The sequence below is a fragment of the Chaetomium strumarium genome, assembly GCF_033439665.1.
Source record: "Chaetomium strumarium strain CBS 333.67 chromosome Unknown B0T15scaffold_1, whole genome shotgun sequence".
NCBI classification, from domain to species: Eukaryota; Fungi; Ascomycota; class Sordariomycetes; order Sordariales; family Chaetomiaceae; genus Chaetomium; species Chaetomium strumarium.
In genome coordinates this window covers 4,350,710-4,369,281 of record NW_026944429.1, presented here as the reverse complement: position 1 = coordinate 4,369,281, position 18,572 = coordinate 4,350,710, and the positions used below count along the sequence as shown (strand labels likewise).

At 55.7% G+C, this 18,572-nt stretch overlaps 8 protein-coding genes across 8 annotated transcripts; 5 read left to right on the top strand and 3 right to left on the bottom strand.

The window, feature by feature from the left end:
- Nucleotides 1-116: 116 nt before the first annotated feature.
- B0T15DRAFT_407893 (mitochondrial ribosomal death-associated protein 3-domain-containing protein) lies at nt 117-1,794 on the bottom strand. Its single transcript, XM_062865330.1, has 2 exons — nt 989-1,794; nt 117-928 (listed from the first exon to the last, which is right to left on the bottom strand). The coding sequence occupies exons 1-2, from the start codon at nt 1,638-1,640 to the stop codon at nt 132-134; spliced, it is 1,449 nt and encodes a 482-aa protein (XP_062726453.1). The 5' UTR covers nt 1,641-1,794; the 3' UTR covers nt 117-131.
- A 979-nt stretch (nt 1,795-2,773) lies between these two features.
- B0T15DRAFT_489333 (ribosomal biogenesis regulatory protein) lies at nt 2,774-3,654 on the top strand (the record flags this gene model as incomplete). Its single annotated transcript, XM_062866587.1, has 2 exons — nt 2,774-2,778; nt 3,096-3,654. The coding sequence occupies 2 exons, from the start codon at nt 2,774-2,776 to the stop codon at nt 3,652-3,654; spliced, it is 564 nt and encodes a 187-aa protein (XP_062726452.1).
- B0T15DRAFT_45415 (uncharacterized protein) lies at nt 3,639-4,549 on the top strand. Its single transcript, XM_062865958.1, has one exon. It carries the CDS (start codon nt 3,766-3,768, stop codon nt 4,384-4,386), a length of 621 nt encoding a protein of 206 aa, XP_062726451.1. The 5' UTR covers nt 3,639-3,765; the 3' UTR covers nt 4,387-4,549.
- A 163-nt stretch (nt 4,550-4,712) lies between these two features.
- On the bottom strand, nt 4,713-7,002 carry B0T15DRAFT_386821 (uncharacterized protein; the record flags this gene model as incomplete). The annotated part of the gene is made up of 3 exons (XM_062864343.1): nt 4,713-5,464; nt 5,533-6,333; nt 6,483-7,002. The coding sequence occupies 3 exons, from the start codon at nt 7,000-7,002 to the stop codon at nt 4,713-4,715; spliced, it is 2,073 nt and encodes a 690-aa protein (XP_062726450.1).
- Nucleotides 7,003-9,037: 2,035 nt separating this feature from the next.
- B0T15DRAFT_426263 (terpenoid cyclases/protein prenyltransferase alpha-alpha toroid) lies at nt 9,038-10,725 on the top strand. The gene is made up of 2 exons (XM_062865645.1): nt 9,038-9,580; nt 9,648-10,725. The coding sequence occupies exons 1-2, from the start codon at nt 9,214-9,216 to the stop codon at nt 10,265-10,267; spliced, it is 987 nt and encodes a 328-aa protein (XP_062726449.1). The 5' UTR covers nt 9,038-9,213; the 3' UTR covers nt 10,268-10,725.
- B0T15DRAFT_407886 (ergosterol biosynthesis protein-like protein Erg28) lies at nt 10,726-11,613 on the top strand. The gene is made up of 2 exons (XM_062865329.1): nt 10,726-10,877; nt 10,989-11,613. The coding sequence occupies exons 1-2, from the start codon at nt 10,824-10,826 to the stop codon at nt 11,340-11,342; spliced, it is 408 nt and encodes a 135-aa protein (XP_062726448.1). The 5' UTR covers nt 10,726-10,823; the 3' UTR covers nt 11,343-11,613.
- Nucleotides 11,614-11,739: 126 nt separating this feature from the next.
- On the bottom strand, nt 11,740-12,776 carry B0T15DRAFT_519078 (the Mocvnh-Lysm module from the rice blast fungus Magnaporthe oryzae protein). The gene has a single exon (XM_062868415.1). It carries the CDS (start codon nt 12,381-12,383, stop codon nt 11,832-11,834), a length of 552 nt encoding a protein of 183 aa, XP_062726447.1. The 5' UTR covers nt 12,384-12,776; the 3' UTR covers nt 11,740-11,831.
- A 3,605-nt stretch (nt 12,777-16,381) lies between these two features.
- B0T15DRAFT_498762 (uncharacterized protein) lies at nt 16,382-18,558 on the top strand (the record flags this gene model as incomplete). The annotated part of the gene is made up of 5 exons (XM_062867322.1): nt 16,382-16,699; nt 16,754-17,302; nt 17,381-17,594; nt 17,648-17,678; nt 17,738-18,558. 5 exons carry the CDS (start codon nt 16,382-16,384, stop codon nt 18,135-18,137), a joined length of 1,512 nt encoding a protein of 503 aa, XP_062726446.1. The 3' UTR covers nt 18,138-18,558.
- Between the last annotated feature and the right edge of the window lie 14 nt (nt 18,559-18,572).

The window sequence follows — 18,572 nt, the reverse complement described above, 5'->3', positions numbered from 1 at the left end:
CATAGCCGCAAGACCGACCCACACGCACAATCCAAGGTTTATAAATACATGCTTTACATTTTCTACACAGGCTTCGTTTCTCCTGGACAGATAGATAGCTTTACACATCTCCCCCACCCCCACTCCCCATCTCAAATCCGCATCGTCAGCAGCGCGGCCCGCTCCATCTCGCCCAGAACACCACTGCCCGCCAGCGTCCACTTCTCCGTGACCGCCTTCTCGTCCACCGTCGCCCGCAGCATGCCGCTGGCCGCCCAGTACTCCATCAGAGCGCGCGCCTCCAGCTTGCTGACCCCGCCCAGGCGGATCACCTGCACGGAGCGCAGCACGGCCTCGACCCGGTCGTCGTAGCCCCTGAAGAAGGGATCCTTCTGGGGCACTTCTTCCCTCTTGGCCTGCTCGGCCTCGCGCTGCGCCAGGGACAGCTCCATGCTCGGCGACCGCGGCGCGTTGTTGCGGCTCGTGGCCGCCAGCACGGCGCCGCCCGCGGGGAACTGCACGGCGCCGCCCAGCGTGTCCGTGAAGAGCCGCACGAGCGCCAGGTCGTGCGAGTGGATGCGCTCGAACGCCGGCGAGCGGTAGTCTGACACCCGCATCACGTGGGCCAGCCCGTCCAGCGACAGCAGGATGGGCGGGCGGTTGGCCGCCGTCCCGTGCGCCGTCAGCTCGTTCCACAGCGCCTGGAAGACGGGCCAGGCCGAGTCGGGCTCCTTGGCGGCGTTGCAGAGCGCTAGAAGGGGCGTGTTGGGCGTAATGTTCTGCGGCAGTTCCGGGTGCCCGGTCATGGTGTAGGTCTTTGCCAGGATCTTCTCGTTGGCGCGCTTGATGGATTGCAGCAGCTTCAGGATGTACACGGGCTGCATGTACTGCACCGGATCGGTGTTGGGGATAGGCGCGTACTCCGTGCAAGCCGTGGTGAGTTCTTGGCCTGGGGAAGGGTTTTAGTTTCGACGCCGTCCGGGCAGGAATGGTCCGGAGAAATACATACCCTCTGGGACATGGATCACTATCCAGTTGTTGAGGAAGGCGTGGGCCTGGGCTTGGAGGAGCATCATGCTCTTGCCGGTCACCTTGTCGCCCGTAACGACGAGCCTCAGCGTCTGCTTGTTATCGACTGAGGTCTGTATCCGGTTCATTAGGTCGACCGACTCCTTCCGCACCAGCAACGACGGTTTCCTGAACATGCCCCAGCATTGTGTCGGCTTGAAGGCCTCGCTCGCGCGCAGCTGGTCCTGCACCTCCTCGGGGAGAGCAAGAACCCTAGCGATGTTCTGCGCGTTCGCCAGGCCGTCCGCACCAATATCCTTCAGCCACGGCACCGGGATAGCGTTGTCGTTGCTAAGGGTGATGCGCTTGCGGTAGGCCCTGCGCTCGCCCGGCAGTGGCGGCTTGCCCTTGCTCTCGACTGCGGTTTTCTTGAATTTACCGAGCTTCAGCTTCTTCCCCTGCCGGACGTGCCCCTTCCCCCCACCGCCCTGCTGGTTCGGGTCCTGTCGTCTTGCGTTTAGGGCGGTCGTCGAGAAAGGTGCCGGCCGTGCGAGGCCGATTGGGGCGGCCCGCGGAGCGGCACTTCGAGGGGCTGAAATCGGAATTGTCGCCGAGGGCCGCACCAGGCCCCGCAGGCAGTTGGGCGCCGACATAGTGTGCCGGATGTGTGTCTTGTCGTCTCTGTCGGCAGCTGGGGGTTTTATGGCATCGTGCGGTACCGTCCGAGTCGCCAATGGCAGCCGGCCGGAGCTGTTACAAAATCTCTGGGCCCGTCAACCGAGTCAAAATTGGACATGGAGACGAGTGGAAGTCGACGCACGGGCCGCGCCAAGATTCCGGTCTCGAGGCGAGGTTCCACAAGACCCTTGTTGCTCGGCATCTGCCCTCCTTCACCGCCCAAATATCAACATCACTCTTCTGTGACCGCGTCCAAATTTCGCAATTCCTATCCGGGAATGATCTCACAACGGGAACCAAAAAAGTGCAGACCTTTTTCAACGCTAGCGCTGGCGTGGTAGAGACACATCTACTGCCAGGCTCCCGGTCTTCTGAACAGCTGAGTACGAGGTTGTGATGCCGTTGACGCGGGTATTTTCCTGTTCGCCGACCGAGTGTGTCGCGATCAGTCTACCTACCTTGGTATGTCCTTTCCGCCGTTTCCTCTGAGGCTTGACTCTCCCTCCCTTCATCTCTCTTCCAAGTGATCGAGAGCACCTTGACTGCTGGCCACCACCATGATGACCTAGACATTTGTCAATAACAGTTATCCCTATCTGAAATAACGATGTTGACTTGGTTCTAACTTCTGACTGTCTGGCCTTTCGCTTGCACTGTTCCTACGTCCGCCTTTCTTAAGCCCCAGGCTAACCATCTCACAGTTACTATCTCGGACTAGCTTAGGTGGAAACCGCGCCGCCTCCATCTACGTACTACTGACCTTCCCTTTCCGGGTGCACATGAATTTCTCATTCATATGTATATCCGCCAGGTAGCGTGCCAAATCGTCGGTTCTCTCACCCAGATGCAATATCGTTCAACAGTATCGTGAGGTGCTCAGGGACCAAGGAATCCTGAACTGGGTGCTAGTACCTTGGTTTATTCCGCGTGATAGTTGGTCATCCTAGAAGCATTGTGACCGTGCTATCTTGCCTGGACAACCTTAGAAACCTGTCCCCGTCCAAGCTGCGTTGTGTTTGACAGAGAATAGCTTATGCTAGTAATTGACACCCATTGAATCTTGTCATCCCTGTATGATTGATTATTTGGACAATTCATATCGGCAAGGATGCCGTAAAACTCTCAGATGCCGCCGAGCAACCGACACGGCGCCCAATGAAGGGGTCTCGAAGGGGTGTGCGGTTTGATAGGCTTGAGTGAGGCGTATCCACCCGGTATCTCAGGTGGGGCCGCTTTAGTACTGCCGGACACCTCCGCCTAAATTTTCGGAAGTTCGCAGCAACCAGACCCCTCTGCTGGACCTTCTTGCGACGGCCAGCTCGAACAACATCAGTCAATCGCAATCAGCAGTCACATCCTCACAAGAAAACCACAACAACCTTCCAAAATGGCCGCTGCAACAGAAAAACCCACCAAACTCCCCGTCACAGTCGACAAACCCACCCCTACACCTTCGACCTGGGCCTGCTGCTCGCCAACGACCCGAACCCGATCTCTGTCCCACGAACGCACGACACGGCCACGCTGGAAGCGCACCTCACCGCGGTCGCGCGTGACGGCGCACAGGTGCTAATCAACCAGCTCCTGACGACCTGCCCGATCTCGTCGACGCCACAGGGCGTGCTCCTGGGCTTACCGCCCCAACAAACCCCGCTGCCGCGCGAGAAGCCCGTGCCGACGCCCAAGCCCGAGACCAAGTGGGAGGCGTTCGCCAAGCGGCGCGGCATCAAGCCCAAGACGCGCGAGCAGCGGCGCAACCTGCAGTACAACGAGGCCACGGGCGAGTTCGAGCGGCGGTGGGGGTACAAGGGCGCCAACAAGGGCGGGCTCCAGGACGAGCCGATCATCGAGGTGAATGTGAAGAAGGAGGCCGAGCGCAGGGAAGGGACGAGCGTGCGGGGCGACAAGAGGCGGGAGATCCGGGAGAAGGTGAAGCGGAATGAGCGGAGGATGAGGAAGAATCTGAGGAATGCGGAGGGGAGGAAGTGATGATGCCCTTGTTTGTTGTTGATGGTAGAAAGGGGGGATGGATGAGGAGGGGGGTTTCTGTATCATTGTATCAAGCGGCGTTCTTGATGGGGCGGGTCTATTACGGCGTTGATGGTTTGGGCCAGATATAAAACGGACGCTAATTTCAGTTGTCGGGAAATCTCATACGGTGTTCTTTTGGGCGACTTGGACTTGGGATTCGTTCCACAGCTGAATGCAACCAAGGAGACAAGAAACACTCACTTGCGGGGATGGCAGCTCTTGCGAACACGACTTGCTTGTCACCAGGACACCAATGCGTCTCATTACCTCCCGGAACCCCAATCCTCTATCGTACAACTCCGCTGTCCTCCAAAAAAAAAGAAAATCAAGTCCCAGCTGTACCACCCTTGTAGTTTCTATCCCTTCCCGATCAGATGGCCCAGATCGATCCTGGAAACATCAGACAAGACACATCCACCACCTTCAAAACTGACACGCCCTCCGCCATATCCACGGCCTGCTTGCCCCAATAATGCTATGCACCTAATCAGAGGGGGCCTATCCGATATCGCTCCGATCTTCACTTCAAATCTTGGATACTCAGGCCGCCCCACGACGGCATCGAGACAGAAACAAACAAACGAAATGAAACTTGCGACAACAGAATGGGACATAGCTATCCCCGTCCTCCTCAACAAACAGGGGCATGCGTGTAAAACTCCAGAGTCCTGGGTGGGGTATTCCAATTGAAAAAGCAGAGCCAGACCAAAAAGATATCGCACTCGAAAGATGACGCTCAGTGGATCGGCTGGCCACAGCCGAAGAAGACGAGGAACGATGACATTGGCGCCAAAACCGCCCTTTTGTATGCTCAGAAAGTGTTGGATAAAATAGGAGGGGCGGTTCGAGGTGTCGGGTCTATGGGTAGTGAGAAATCCGAGCAATGAGCACAAAAGAAAAGGTCGTCAAAGGCGTAAGTGTCATGATAATCTGCTTGATGAGTTGGGAGCTCTCGAGTGTAGCAGCACGCGCTCGCAGACTCATGGCAGCACCGGATGAAAGATGAAGCGTCTGACTCAGAAATTCAGTGGCGACAGCGGCTTGATCGGTGAAAGCGGCCGCAGGTCGCTGGGCTTCCTTGGTGGTGTCTCGTGCTCGCTGTTGTACGTGAGTGTTGTTGATATTGTCGAGCTCGTCTCGGCGCTCTCGCTCTCGGCCAACGGCTTCTTCAGTCGCCCTTTTTGTTCGGCCTCCCCGCTGTTTGGGCTCTTGCTGCTGTCTGAGGAAGAGATGTTCCGCTCTTCCTGCTTTTCCTCTTCAAGCTTCTCGGCCTTCTCGTCAATCGGCTCAACTATTTCAACCTTTCCGGCGCCATTCTTTTCGCGATCGCTCGCGGCCTTGGGAGGGGGCTGGTCAAAGAGGGCATATTCCTCCTCAATGTACTTGGCCTCGTTTTTACAACCCTTCCAACACTCGCGCCAATCACAGACCAGGAACTTGAAGCAGAAGGCGTCGATCTTCATGCATGGTTGAAAGCAGATACACAGATTGCGAAAGTCCATCTTGTTCTTCTCGGAGTGGGCGAGGAGGAGGCTTAGATGGCAGGTGATGGCGAAGAGAAGGTAGTAGTTGAAGGGCGGTAGGTTAGAGAGCTCCTCGATGAGTAGCTGCGGCACCTTCTCTGCGCCGGCGCATTCCCTTGAGATCCTGTCCTGGGCTTCCTTGGGGAAAAGCTCGTCGGGAAGCTCTCGCAACCACGCCTTCAGCATGGAGCCGATGATGTTGATGTCGTAGAGGTCTGTCTGTTCAAACAGGTCCACATCCAGTTCTGAGACAGTCGAGTTAGTAGTTGAACCAGCGGGACGAAAGACCAACACGGAGACCATGGCAACATACCCTCGTCAAACTTTCGCTGCCATTTCTTGATCTGTGGGCCGCTCCCGGGGACGCGGTACAGACCCTCCACCTCGCTGCCCTTGTAATTCAGGTAGTCTATCGCCCTCCAGGGAAACGCGGGCATCCAGAACTCGGTTTTATCCCTAGAATCCTCGAGTCTCTTCGATATCCGCGTAAGGCGCGTTTGTTCAACAAGTGGGAGGTTGATGACCTTGAGCACATAGTGTTCATCATCTACCACCGGCTCCTTGGGCACCGGCGCCTCATGCCTTGAGCCCCCGCCAAACAAGCGGTTGCTTATGATGCCCACTGTCTTGCTGTGCTTCAAGTTGCTGAAAAAGGCTCCGCCGGGTGTCTGGGTGTAACCATGAGGCTGCCTCTGGTGGTGGTCTTTCTCCTGATCCCTTCCCTTCCCGCTGATTTCCCTGTGCTGGGACCGCTCGGCGGAATTATTCCTGACCGCCGACATCATCTCCCGGAAAGACCGGTCGCGTGCCTGGAGCGGGGCAGTTCTCGGCGCTGCTGCGGCAGAAGTGTAGGGTCGCTCAGGCTCGGCGGCTTTTGGCGGCGGCGGCACCGGAACCGGTATCGGGGCGTGTTCTTTTGGACTCGGGCTGTCCTTGTTATCCCTGTCTTTGAACGACCTTGTACGCCCAAGTAGATTAAAGGGCTTGGGCTTGCTGGACTTCTTTGACGAGGCTAGCGAATTACCCGCGCTATCATAGTCTACCGTTGAAGCTAGGGACACTTCGGATCGGGATGGCAGGGGTGTGTTCGGTTTCTGCAATGAGGAGGAAGAGTCTGAAGATGCAAATGCGACGTTGTTAGTGGAACTTGAAACAAGCCTCGGCGAATATGGGCAATCTCGTGCGGGATCGACGGCAGCGGGCATGTCCAGAGGAGCATTGAATATTGAATAGTGCGGCGCGAGACACAGTACGTCTGCCTACCTGAATGCTTCGTGCTTTGTTTAGAGAGCGGGAGGCGGTCCGCGTCTCTCGACATGGTTTCGGCGCGGGAATCCGGATATTGGTGCACGACGGGACGGTCTGATGGCTTGGTCGACTTTCCAAAGTTAAAGAAGAAGCCCGACTTCGAGGCCTTGTCGTCACCGCGCCGCCGGTGCCTGTGGCCCAGCTGCTGTTGTTGGTCCACCGAGTGGCCTCCTCCTCCTCCTCCTCCTCTTGGCGACGGCTGCGGCGGGTCGCGGGCTTCGTCAGGGCGCTGCTGCTGCTGAGGCTCTTCGCGAAGGTTTGGCGACTTCCGGGGTTGATGCAAGACATCGGCAAGCGGCATGGGCTCCCCGACGGCGACGCACTCTTCTTCGGTCTGGACGTGCCTTGTAGGCGAGCGCGGTGATCGGGGCGACGTTGCAGAATGGGGAACTGTCTCACCAGCAGCACGAGACCCGTCGCTGGGGCGCACAGATTCCCCCAACGAAAGCGGCTGCGGTGCAGCTTTACGGCCCATTTCAGTCGGGAGATAGGTAGCCAGGCGCGCAGCCGGGCCACCTGGCTAACAGACGGACCTGGGTTAATAGGCAGTATAGCAAGGCGAGTTTCCGATTTGCGCTCGGCCGCACAAGGCCCAAGGGTCAGCAGCTGCAGCTCTCGCGGGCGCGCAGCAGCAGTGACACAGGGCCGGGGCTTACGGGGTAAGAGATGGAAATAGGCGGATTGCCGTCTGCGACAAATGAGCGACGTCTCCGACACGACGCACGGGCAAGTGTTGGAGGGGCTTTGATGCGAGCCGGAGGCTCAGAGAAGAGGACCCGTGGACAACGCTTCATGGAAGTGGGCCGGGCGCTGGCAACTTCAAGGCACGCAAGGACGGGAGGCACACCGCTGCCCTGACTTCCCTTCTCCACTGCCCTGCATTCCACATCCCACACGCGCTAAATCGGCAGGGGCGCTCTGACCCCGCCCGTCCATTTTTCTCCTGCGATTTGCCCTGCCGATCGGCTGAACTTCCGACGAGATCTGAACGAACACACCACCGTTTATTAAAGATGACGACTCGACTTCTCAACAGGCCATCAGGTGCCTCGTGAAACGAACTTCCCAGTCCGTTCTCATGAAGCACCGTCCCAGGACTGAGCGTCGCTCGGTACAGTACTCTTCAGCAATTCCTGGCTTTGATGAACTCCCGTCGGCCTGAACTTCTGAAGGTGTCCGCAAGCGGTATAATTTTGGAGGACTTGGTTGAGCCCAAAGGTCCGGAAGTGGTTCCATGCACCGGACATCACAAAGCAGGACGCAGCTAATGGTGTGTAACGGTTTACCGCCACCACTTTGTCGGGAAAGTCTGGACTCGATTCGCGGGCGGCAAGTTGTTCAACGCACAGCAAGGGGCTAGCTTGAGGTAATGAGGCGTGGCACAGCAGTTCAATAAGCAGCGCGCCTAGTTTGACGAGCGAAACGACAACAGCGGCAAGGATATTATCATAAGCGGTCATATACCATACCGGGTGTTTGGGGGATACCTCGTCTCAATGCCCATGAAGCGAGGTGCCTTCCATTGAGCAACTGATATGAGCAGAAGGGACTTTCTCCGCTCGTCCCTTACAGCACGCCCGACTCCTGCGACTGCTGGCCCTTTTCTCTTCCCCTAGCTCGAGACAAGCTCCCTTGCAGTTCCTATGTACCCACAGAGCCTGAGTTCCTCGATCAGCGGGGGGGATCTAATCTTCGGCTTGACTGGAGGTCTCCGTCACAGGCCCGCTGTATCGGGTGTGCAACAAGCTTGGCCGACATGAGGCCTACTTATACACGCCAGCTCGTCGGATGATGACCCATGCGGCATTGCAAACTCTCCATACTCTCAAGGCACCTTCCGCCTGATAACGGAGATCCCGAGGAAATGCATAGCTTGCCGCTGGATCAATGTCCGAGGTCCTCATACTGCAATCACGAGGTCAACACCTGCATGCAGCTCATGGCACACGGCAGCGTTTTAACTCCCGGGCCCTCCGCTCACCAGTCAACCATTCCAGTGCACTCCCGAGCCGCCGGAAGAAGGCGCTCAGGTGGAGTCAGTCACGCTAGCCCTAATTGGCTTAGTCCCAGGAACACAACGTCTGAAACTCGGGGGCTGTGTCTTGGCCGTCGTGGCCTTCGGTAAGCGGGCCTAGACCTCGTCGAGCGAGCGAGAGTTTTGGGATCTATGTATGGTCAAGCAGAAGACATCGTTCATTCTGTTGTACTGCAGTGGAGGACCGGTTATCAGCCTCCCTAGGTACTCGAGGCCGAGACTGATCTCTAATCTCACCACCCTACACCAGGTCGATGAGCCCATCGTGTTTCAGAACGAAGATGATGGCTGCTCGGCAGTAACCGCATTGGGTTGCCCGAGGACGTGATCACCACACCGCATTTGCATGCATACATCATAGATAGCCACGCGGCAGTTCATGTCTTATCGCGATTTCTTATTCCCGTTGGGCCTGTTGTTGGTGACGGATAATGAGGGGTAAGTTGATCACCGCAGAAATGGTAAGTCAGATGTCAGTTACCGTAGTTCATCAGAGTCGGAGGAAGCCGAGCCACAACCTAATCCCCAAGGGTTAAATTGCAGTGATTATGTAAGCTAGCTACGGACCGTTGACATCTCCCGTCTTTCCCCGCAATTTCTCCGGAAGCCCAGTCCGCTCAAATTCCAAGTCGCAACAAACCCGTAATAACCATGTCGCAAAACTTTGACCAGCTTCCCGAGGAGCTCCAGCTTGCCACGTCAGCTCATGTTAAGTACATCCAGAGCTTGGACGCGAGGAAGGACGAATATGACTACTGGCTGACAGAGCATCTGCGGCTCAACGGGCTCTACTGGGGCCTCACGTCGCTGCACCTCTTGGGCCACCCCGATGCGCTGCCGCGCGCCGAGACCATCGACTTCGTGCTATCATGTCAGCATGACAGTGGCGGCTTCGGCGCCGCGCCCGGCCATGATGCGCACATTCTCTCCACCGTCAGTGCGGTCCAGATTCTCGCCATGGTCGACGCGTTTGACGAGCTGGAGACGCGCGGCAAGGGCAAGGCGCAAGTGGGGAAGTGTGCGTCTACCCACGTCGGGTTCCTCGAGTTTCGAATCCTTGATACTAACCTCGAACCTGGGCTCAGACATTGCTAGTCTCCAGAATCCCGAGACAGGCACGTTCGCCGGCGACGAGTGGGGAGAAGAGGACACGCGCTTTCTCTACGGTGCTTTCAATGCGCTGTCGCTCCTCGGGCTCCTTTATCTAGTCGACGTGGAGAAGGCGGTCAATCACATCGCCGCATGCGCCAATTTTGACGGGGGATACGGAGTGAGCCCCGGGGCCGAGTCCCACGCCGGGCAGATATTCACCTGCGTCGCGGCCCTGACCATCGCCGGCAGACAGGATCTTGTGGACAAGGAGAGGCTCGGACGGTGGCTCAGCGAAAGGCAGATCGCCGGCGGCGGTCTCAACGGTCGGCCGGAGAAGAAGGAGGACGTCTGCTACAGCTGGTGGGTCTTAAGCAGCTTGGAGATGATCGGCAAGACGCACTGGATCGATAAGGACCAGCTGATAGCCTTTATCCTCCGCTGCCAGGATCCGGAGCGAGGCGGCATCTCAGACAGACCTGGTGACATGGTCGACGTCTGGCACACGGTGTTTGGTCTTGCAGGACTCAGCTTGCTCCAGTACCCTGGACTTCAGGCGGTAGACGAGGTCTACTGCATGCCCAAGTCGACCACTGCGAGAGTTTTGGGCCGCTGAGCACCAATTCAACCATTCCCTGCCACACTCTCCATCCAACAACGTCCCGATGATACGCTTCGTATCGCATCGCGCAGTCACGTAATCTCTTGCAATCTAATAGCCTTCCAACAGGACACAGCGTTGGCAGGATACAAGGCAAGAGAAGATCGATTCGCCCAGATATCCTTGGTCTGGTTGGCATCCGCCATGCCAACTAGCAAATGAAACGGGTACGAACATTGTGTCTAGGCATGGCTCCGTGGATGGACGACTATATGTAGCGTTCGCTGGGTGGTTCGAATTGTGGCTCCGTACTGCCTCGGCGGCTATCTGGTTCAAATGGGCATCGCGAGTGATTACGTTGACAGGGAACGTAATCCTTCTCCACACACTTTGGACCATGTACAATACAGTACTAGTACCAAGGTATAAAACGCTCTAGGCTCCCTGGGGCTTGCATCTACTCAACCACGTCTACCTACCACCTCTGTTCTGCCGGTTTTAGCAAACCTTCAACCTCAACGGCTCACTACTAAGCTCTACAGACACAGTACATCTACTCTCAACTAGGGAAATGGCGTGGTGGCATCCGGAGCATGAAGGGCTGCTGCCCTACTTTCTCGTCTATGTACGTCCATACGCCTACTAGTAGTTTTATCCGAGCTGCAAAAACACCTAAGGTATCAGGTAAAAGTTTGGCTGACGGCACACTGCAAAATCAACATTACATACGTTACAGACCAGTGTCTCAGCGGCAATCCACACCGCCGTCTGCTACCTGCGTCCTCCCACAACCTCGCTCGTGCAATTCCAGGGTCCGGCGCGGCCGCCCCCGCACGGCCTGCTGGCTCGGGTCTACGGCGTCAAGAATGTCTACACGGCGTTTATCCGTCTCTACGCCGCCTACCACATCACCAACTCCGATCTGTACAACCTGGCCATGTGCACATTTGGGGGCGTGCTCTTCCTGTACGGCACCGAGTGGCTGGTCTATCGCACCGTGAGGAGGCGGGAGGTCGCGTTTCCTGCGGTGACGGCTTCTGTGGGCTTGGGGTGGATGTGGATGCAGAGGGGGTTTTACTTGCATTATTAGGTATTGAGACTGGTGGTGGTGTTTTGGACGGGAGGGCGCGCTTTTAGAAAAGGTTAGTTTTCCTTGGGGTTGCTCATGTTACAGGCTGTTTTATTGAGACATACTTTTGGGACAGTAACTTGAAGCTTCGGACCCCGGGGACAGTATTGTAACCAAATCTGGTTAGCGCCCCCCGAAAATGATGTCTGCTACGCATCGCACCCACACATCGCACTTCGACATGACACTCAATTACCAGGCGCCATATATTCTATTGCCATTTGGATCTAGCACTTCAATAGACAATTGAATGCTCGGGCAGAAATGGCTGGCAAATTCAAACCGGGAAGTAGTAGGCTATGGCGCAGGCGCTAGGTCGAATGTGGTTACAATACTGTCCCCGGGGTCCGAAGCTTACTGCCCCAAAAATATGTCTCCTTTATTTGGGCGAAAGATAAGGTATGGCTGGCTACCTAGGTATTCTAATTACCAGGAACTACTACTCAGCGATCACAGCTGAACAAACGTCAGCGTGCCGTTGTCGTTGCCTATCCTCTCGTCCAGCATGATGGAGCTCCCAACCCAGTGTCCGTCCGGGTGGCGCAGTTCACCCTCGAGTCTCCGCCCGCCGTCCGCAAGCCGCACGTCCCGCGCCGACGCCGCAAAGTTACCGACGCTACCACCACCACTGCCGCCACCACCACCGGGGACCTGGAGGACCTGTCCCGGGTAAATCATGTCCGGGTTCTGGATGTTGTTGTGCCGCGCGATCTCGTCGAACGAGGTGCCGACCTGGGCGGCGATGGCGCGGAGCGTGTCGCCCGGCTGCACCGTCACCTGCCTCGGCCCGCTGCCGCTGCTGCTGTGGCGTCCTCGGGACGAGGCCCAGCGGAAGCTGCCGTTGTCGTTCCCGATGATCTGGTTCAGGCTGATGCTCGAGCTCTGGTACGAGCCGTCGAGGCGCCGGCACGCCGCGTACAGCACGTAGTCGCCGTGGGTGTCGAGGCGGATGTCCTGCGAGGAGCTGCTGAAGTTGCCTGCGTAGCTGACGCCGCTGCCCATGCCGCGCGACTGACTGTAGGAGTCGTGGCGATGGGCCGAACGGGAACGTGAACGAGAGCGGGAGCGGGAGCGGGAGCGGGAATGGCGACGGTGATGATGGCGCCGCTCTTCCTCCTCCCTTTCCTTCTCCCGCCGCCTCCTCTCCTCCTCCTCTCTCTCCCTCCGCTCTTTCTCCTCGTCCCGCTTGTCTTTCCAGTCAGACACGCCGTCCTGCAGCTTGGATCCGGCCACAGCACCGGCCACAACGCCGAGCACCGCTGCGACGACAGAGTTAGTTCGGGACCGCCAATTTAGACTATAAAAAGAAATCAGACAAACGTACTGCCCAACGTGCTGTGGCCAGTCTTGCCGCCGACCTTGTGGCCGCCCCACCCGCCGGCCACACCGCCGCCTACAGCACCGAGAAAGCCGCGTTCGCCGTCCGGGCCGTCCTGCGGAAGCTGGCCATAGGCCGGTTGTCCCGGGGGAGGGTATTGCTGGTCGCGGTATTGCTGCTGCGGCGGGGGTTGCTGAGCGCCAGCATAGTACGAGGCTGCCTCCCCCTGGCCGTAGGGCGGCGGCGGGTTGCCCTGCGGGTAGCCGCCGCCGTAACCGCTGTTGTCTTGGTATCCGTAGGTCATGGTGGGATGAATTAGGTTGTTGGTGGTGACGAGTGCTTGATGATGTGTGTTTTATGAGGACCGTTAGATGGTTTCCACCGAGGAAAGTTGAAACAGGCGTTCAGAAGGCGATGATAGTGGATATTTATACGAAGTATAAACACCTGGTCGGCTCCCTCCGCCCCCTCCCCTGAGCAGTCCCCAGGGTCCAGCACATAGTGGGGCTCAGAGATCGGCTCTCTCGGCTTGGGGGCACCCTGGTGGCTGCCAGGCAGTGTGCACTGCCAGCATCTCATGCGTGTTTGAGGCTTGGCATGGGTAGTTACAGTCATGGATTTTGGCTCTTCCTGACACAGCCTGAGTCTCAATCCAGTCGTACCATCTGTACTGTGTATTGCTTGGCTTTGCGTTGGCCCACGTCGCGCAAACGTGCGTTGTGTTGATTCGACCCCTGTGTCCAAGTGTGTGGGCTTGGGTGGGCCAGTGTAGCTGGGCAGTCCATGTTCGACATGTCGGCTGTGCTCGGGGTGTCCGGAGACTTGTGGAGAGTTAGGTAACTACAACTTCACATGCTGAGATACCTAATAAGCGCCGGCTGTTCGTGATTAGAATGATACGAATATGGCCTCTCCTGGCTGGCTGCAATGGCAACCGGTTGATTTCCCAGGCCAAGAGTACTGCCGATGGCGAGTTCGATGCTCCAGCCTCCCAATGATAAAGCCACCGCTAGCAATAATGGAGAATTGTCAAGCAATGGACCAGTTTGCTAATTAGTCGCTGGCCAGAAGTGAGAATGAGATGTGGACAAGGGCAAGATTAGCTGTGAGCATAATCAAAGGGGCCCATCTCAAATCTTCTGAGTACCTTAGATAGTTAAGGTATGATATGGAAGATCTCTCTTTCCCGGAATGTGCGATAATAGCGATCACGATAGCATCTCACATAACTTCGACGCCTTGATATTCTGTCGTTTTTTTTTCACAAGGGTAAAAGGCCATAGCGCTCGTCGTTTCAAGCAATGCCCGAAGACAAGAGAACTGCTGTCAGCAAAGGCCTCACCGCCACCTCACCTGTACTTGATTTGGTTATTATAGTAAAGTGATGACCGTGAAGTCACTTCGTGGATTCATGAATATTGATAACCATGTAGTTTTTGAAAGGTTGTCTAGGCGCTGATATTCACTTTCAAAGTTGAGCAACGGCTCCTTGAGCTCTCGGGGTGATAACTACTAGTAAGTACTACTACTACCTGGGATATCTACTATGGTAATCTCTGCCGTCGCAATCATCACACCTGCTAAGAAAACGTGGTGTTCTCCCATAGCCCATACAACCTTAGGTTCTCGATCGAACTCGCCCTGTTTGCTCCCTCGAATCAAACATTGCTGATTGCCTGATCATACGTATTCATCACGCCAGTGATATAAGAGGATATCAACCGGCTACATAGGCCTTTGCCGCTGAAAGATCTCTTGTACTAGGTAGTGCATCATCCAATGCCGAGAGTACATCAATCTCGTAGAAGGGAACCTGAACGTGTCCATAACAGGCAACAGCCTCATGGCTTGCTTTGGATCTTCTTGTGGGTGGTAAAATACATGCTGCATGAAGAGAAGGCGGAGGCACTAACATGGTCCCGATATAATATCTTACTTGACAGTTGACACTTATTTCAAACATCACCGCTCCGGTATCTGATCTCTTCGAATAATGCGGCAGGGTGATCCAGTAGCCCACCTAATATACAGACATATAAGATGGTGCCCTGGCCAAACAATGTTCACCATCCTGTGAAACTGCAGAACTATGTTACTCGCATCAGCCATACAAAAGGTGTCAGCCCCTGACCCGGGTTCATCTAGAGGTAGCCAAGTTCGGGGCAGCCTTTCACTCGTCATGGAGCTGTCGTGCCCTCTGTTGACAGTGAGATTCACATAGTGGTCAACGCACCTAGGTACCTTACCTTACTCATGTAACAGTGATGTTAGACTGGTCACCATGGTAGTTCGGGAGTCTGAAACTATTCTGGCGGCCACGACCGCCGGTCGTCAGACTCAATGCCATCCCGGGGTCTTCACCATCAAGTGCGGAACTATGACATCGTCGCCGAGACTGAGGGGCGCAACATTCAGTTAATACCTTGAGAAACTTCTTCCTGAAAATTCAAACCTGAACTCTCCTTTGGTTCCTTTCGTTTTCACATCCTTCCTCTTTCTTTCCCATCTAGCACCTTGCTGGCCTTGGCTACATGACAACTCCTAGCCGCGACCTATGGTACGTTTAATTCCCTTTTCACCTCTTCTCTCTGCGGTTGCGTGTCTTGGCTGCCTGCATTCGCCGCAGCAGGTGTCTTTTGTTTGAATTTCCTCTGCTTCTTACGCCGATCTCCAGCATTCTTCACTCTACCTCCCTCTTGATACTAATATCAAGAGCCTTCCATGTGTTTTTGCTGGACCAATCTGCTGACTCTCATCAAGGTGATCAGTTCATAGGATTGGGGCTTTTAATCTTATTCCAGGGCCTCTTTGGAAGCTGGATTGCTTTCAACAGTGCTGGACTCGCAACATTCATTTATCTATTCGGCTTCTTTTACGACGGAATCCTGGTTCTACATCAATTTACCAAACTATCATTTTGGCCAGGGGCTGGCAAGTTAAAGAGCAAGGTTTTGGGGAGCAGGTTTTCCTCTGGAGGTCACACCTTCGCTCCTTCCCCTTCTGTTCACTTGTGCTGTCGTCACTGACAGGCATCCATTCCAAAGGAGGCGTCCTCTGAACCGACAAGAAAGTCGCTCCTTCCTTCTCGTAAGTCAATGAGCTCGTGGAGTGGCCCGGGCGAGACACGGTCCAAGTGACCGCTTCCCTTCTCGTTCCCCTCGCGTCACGGTTGTCCTTTCTGATTCTCCTAACCTGTCTTCGTTCGTCCAGATTTTCCACGCCTATTCTGGCTGAGCCGCGACTTCTTATCGTTCATTCTCCGATCTCAGGATTGGGGTCCGATTCCCAATACTTGGGACAATACATGATTCTGCCGATCCTACGATATTCGTCTCATCCAAGTTCACGCCAACCGATCCATTAACAAGCTCAGACGACGAGCATTCCTACTCAGAACTTTGGATCTCCTTTGTGCTGCTCTTAAGGCAAGCTGAGACACCCAGAGCGTCCTATACTCTCTCCATGCAGGGATTCTAGGTTTCCCCTGCCTTCATCGAGACCAAAAGTACCTGTGAGGTCACCTACTCGTTCCTTCAGCCAATCTTCATCCCCGAGTATCGATTCATCCTGGGGTTGGCTTAACCAACCTCAGCCACATTCACATGTGAGTTACCCACAGACAGCAGTTGATACGATGTTGGGGTACACGTCTGCTGGGTGCTGACCCAACATTTGACAGACCATGGCTGCTGTTGCCCCCATGGATTTGATTACGCAAGGCGGGAGTGCTTCCATTCCCTTGCGGTGCACTCTGTGCCCCAAGAAGCCCAACTTCTCCGACCTCTCTCACCTTCTTACCCACATCTCTTCCAAGAGCCATCTCGCCCATCGTTTCAAAGCCGAACTGAAGGCGAGGGACAATGAAGAGGCTCAAGACGAGGTTCGACAGTACGATCAATGGTGTGAGCGTTATGGGATCAACGGGCTTCTTGCGGAGCGGATGGCTGCAAAGGAGCAGAAGAAGACAGGCAGGAGGGGAGGAAAGCAGCCAAACACAGCGGTAAGCCGTCCCATGCACAACTGAGCCGGGATCACGAGCTCACATGTCTGACAGCAGAACAACAAGCCGCGTGTTGGGACCAGCCGCCAGGATTTGATCAAGCCTGAACCTGAAGCATACGGCGAGCCTCCGTCGACCATGGGCCACTGGCCTGCTGACACAGTACCTTTCCAGGATGGGCGCCATGGACATTTTGACAACACCGGCTATGGAACCCCGCCTATGAAACGTTCTCTGTCTGACGGGTCAACCCCAGTTACGCCAGAGAACGAGATCCGCGCAAAGTATTACCGGAGGTGGCCTTCGGAGACGGCAACTACGGACAGTGTCCCTGCTTCCGATCTTCCTTCTGAGAGCACCGAGTTCTTTGATGATGACACGGACATCAGCAAGTTGAAAGGCGTGAAATACCCCGGCATGGGGTTGTTCGACTCGGCGGACGATACGCAGAGGCGGATGCGTAACCAGCGCAAAGACGACTCCGTCTTGAAGCAGATGGAGGAGACATCGTATGGCATCGAACCAAACGAGGTCATTTGGGAGAATGGCGAGTTCCAGCGCGTTCGCGACATCTATGCAACTCCTTCCGTTGAAGGAAGTCCGGTTCGTCATCCCCGGTGGAACATGTCGCGGGTGCCTGTCCTTTTCGAGAGCTTGGTCTGATGCTGTTTTCATCTCTAGGACCGTACGTTCGAGGATGATGATGCTCCCAAGCGGAAGCGAGCTCGTCGTGGCGGAGCTGCTGCAGCGCCGATGAGGGCGTCGGGCAGAGTTGCTCGCCAGCGGACATCTCGCAGCAAGGGCACCCATGGCGAAAATGAGAACGACAGCAACAGAGTCGTCCAATCAGTTGAGGGCTTTGACGTCTTTCGGGACCCTCCCAGGCCCGGTTCTAGTAAGAAAGAATCATCCATCGCTTGCACAGCATCGACACTAACATTCTTGCAGCCCGGGACCAGAGCCCTCCAAAGGAGTCTGGGTACTTATTGCCCCTACTAAGCCCGTTTGAGATCTCATGGTTGGCTGACATGTTGGTAGATTCGGCCTTCGCCGTCGTCCTGCCCTTCAGGGCATGAACTCCAACTTTGCCATGGGATCCTCTGCATTGAAAGCCGAGAAACCCATGTCGTACATTTCCGCGCGCGGGTCTGGGACTGCTTCGTTCACATCCCAGTCTCACGTTCCCGACAGCCACTATTTCCAGCATCAGCATACAATGGGCACTGGCACGTTGAACCCTCTGTGCGTCACGGCCAGAAGTGCGCTTTACAGCTCGTATGGCTTTTCGGGTTATGGCAATGAGCCGAAGTCGTCGGCGACCAACTTTTCGGGACTCGGCTCGATGGATCTGGGAGACATGTCATTCAACGGCTATGGCGGACCTTATGCCCCGCCGGGTTCAATCCACGACCGTGTCGACCAAGAGTTCGACATCTAATTCTGGCGAAAGACGGAAAGACAAGCCGGTTCCGCCGCATCTCCTTCATAGTTGAGATGTTACATTCTTACACCTCACTATGTGTGTAACATTACGAACACCAAGTTGCTATCTCATTGCTCCGGAGCAACGCAAGGCGGATTCTTGGTCCGCTGGTTTGCGGCTAGCAGAGTCGCTGCTGCAGAGAGGAATCCATTCAGCGCGATGTTGGACGGTGTAAGAATAGGCCACGGAAAGGGCGCATAGGAGGCTTGGGAACAGGGCCGATCGATCATCGGGGATGGCGCCCAGGAAGCATGATCTTTTTTCTTCGTTATCCCCTATTTTCTACATATTCGCAAGGCCTCAAGGACTCGGGGACAACCTTCATTCCTAATTGGGTCGTATTTAGCACAGAACCTTGGTCGATAACTGGCTACAGACTTTAATTACATA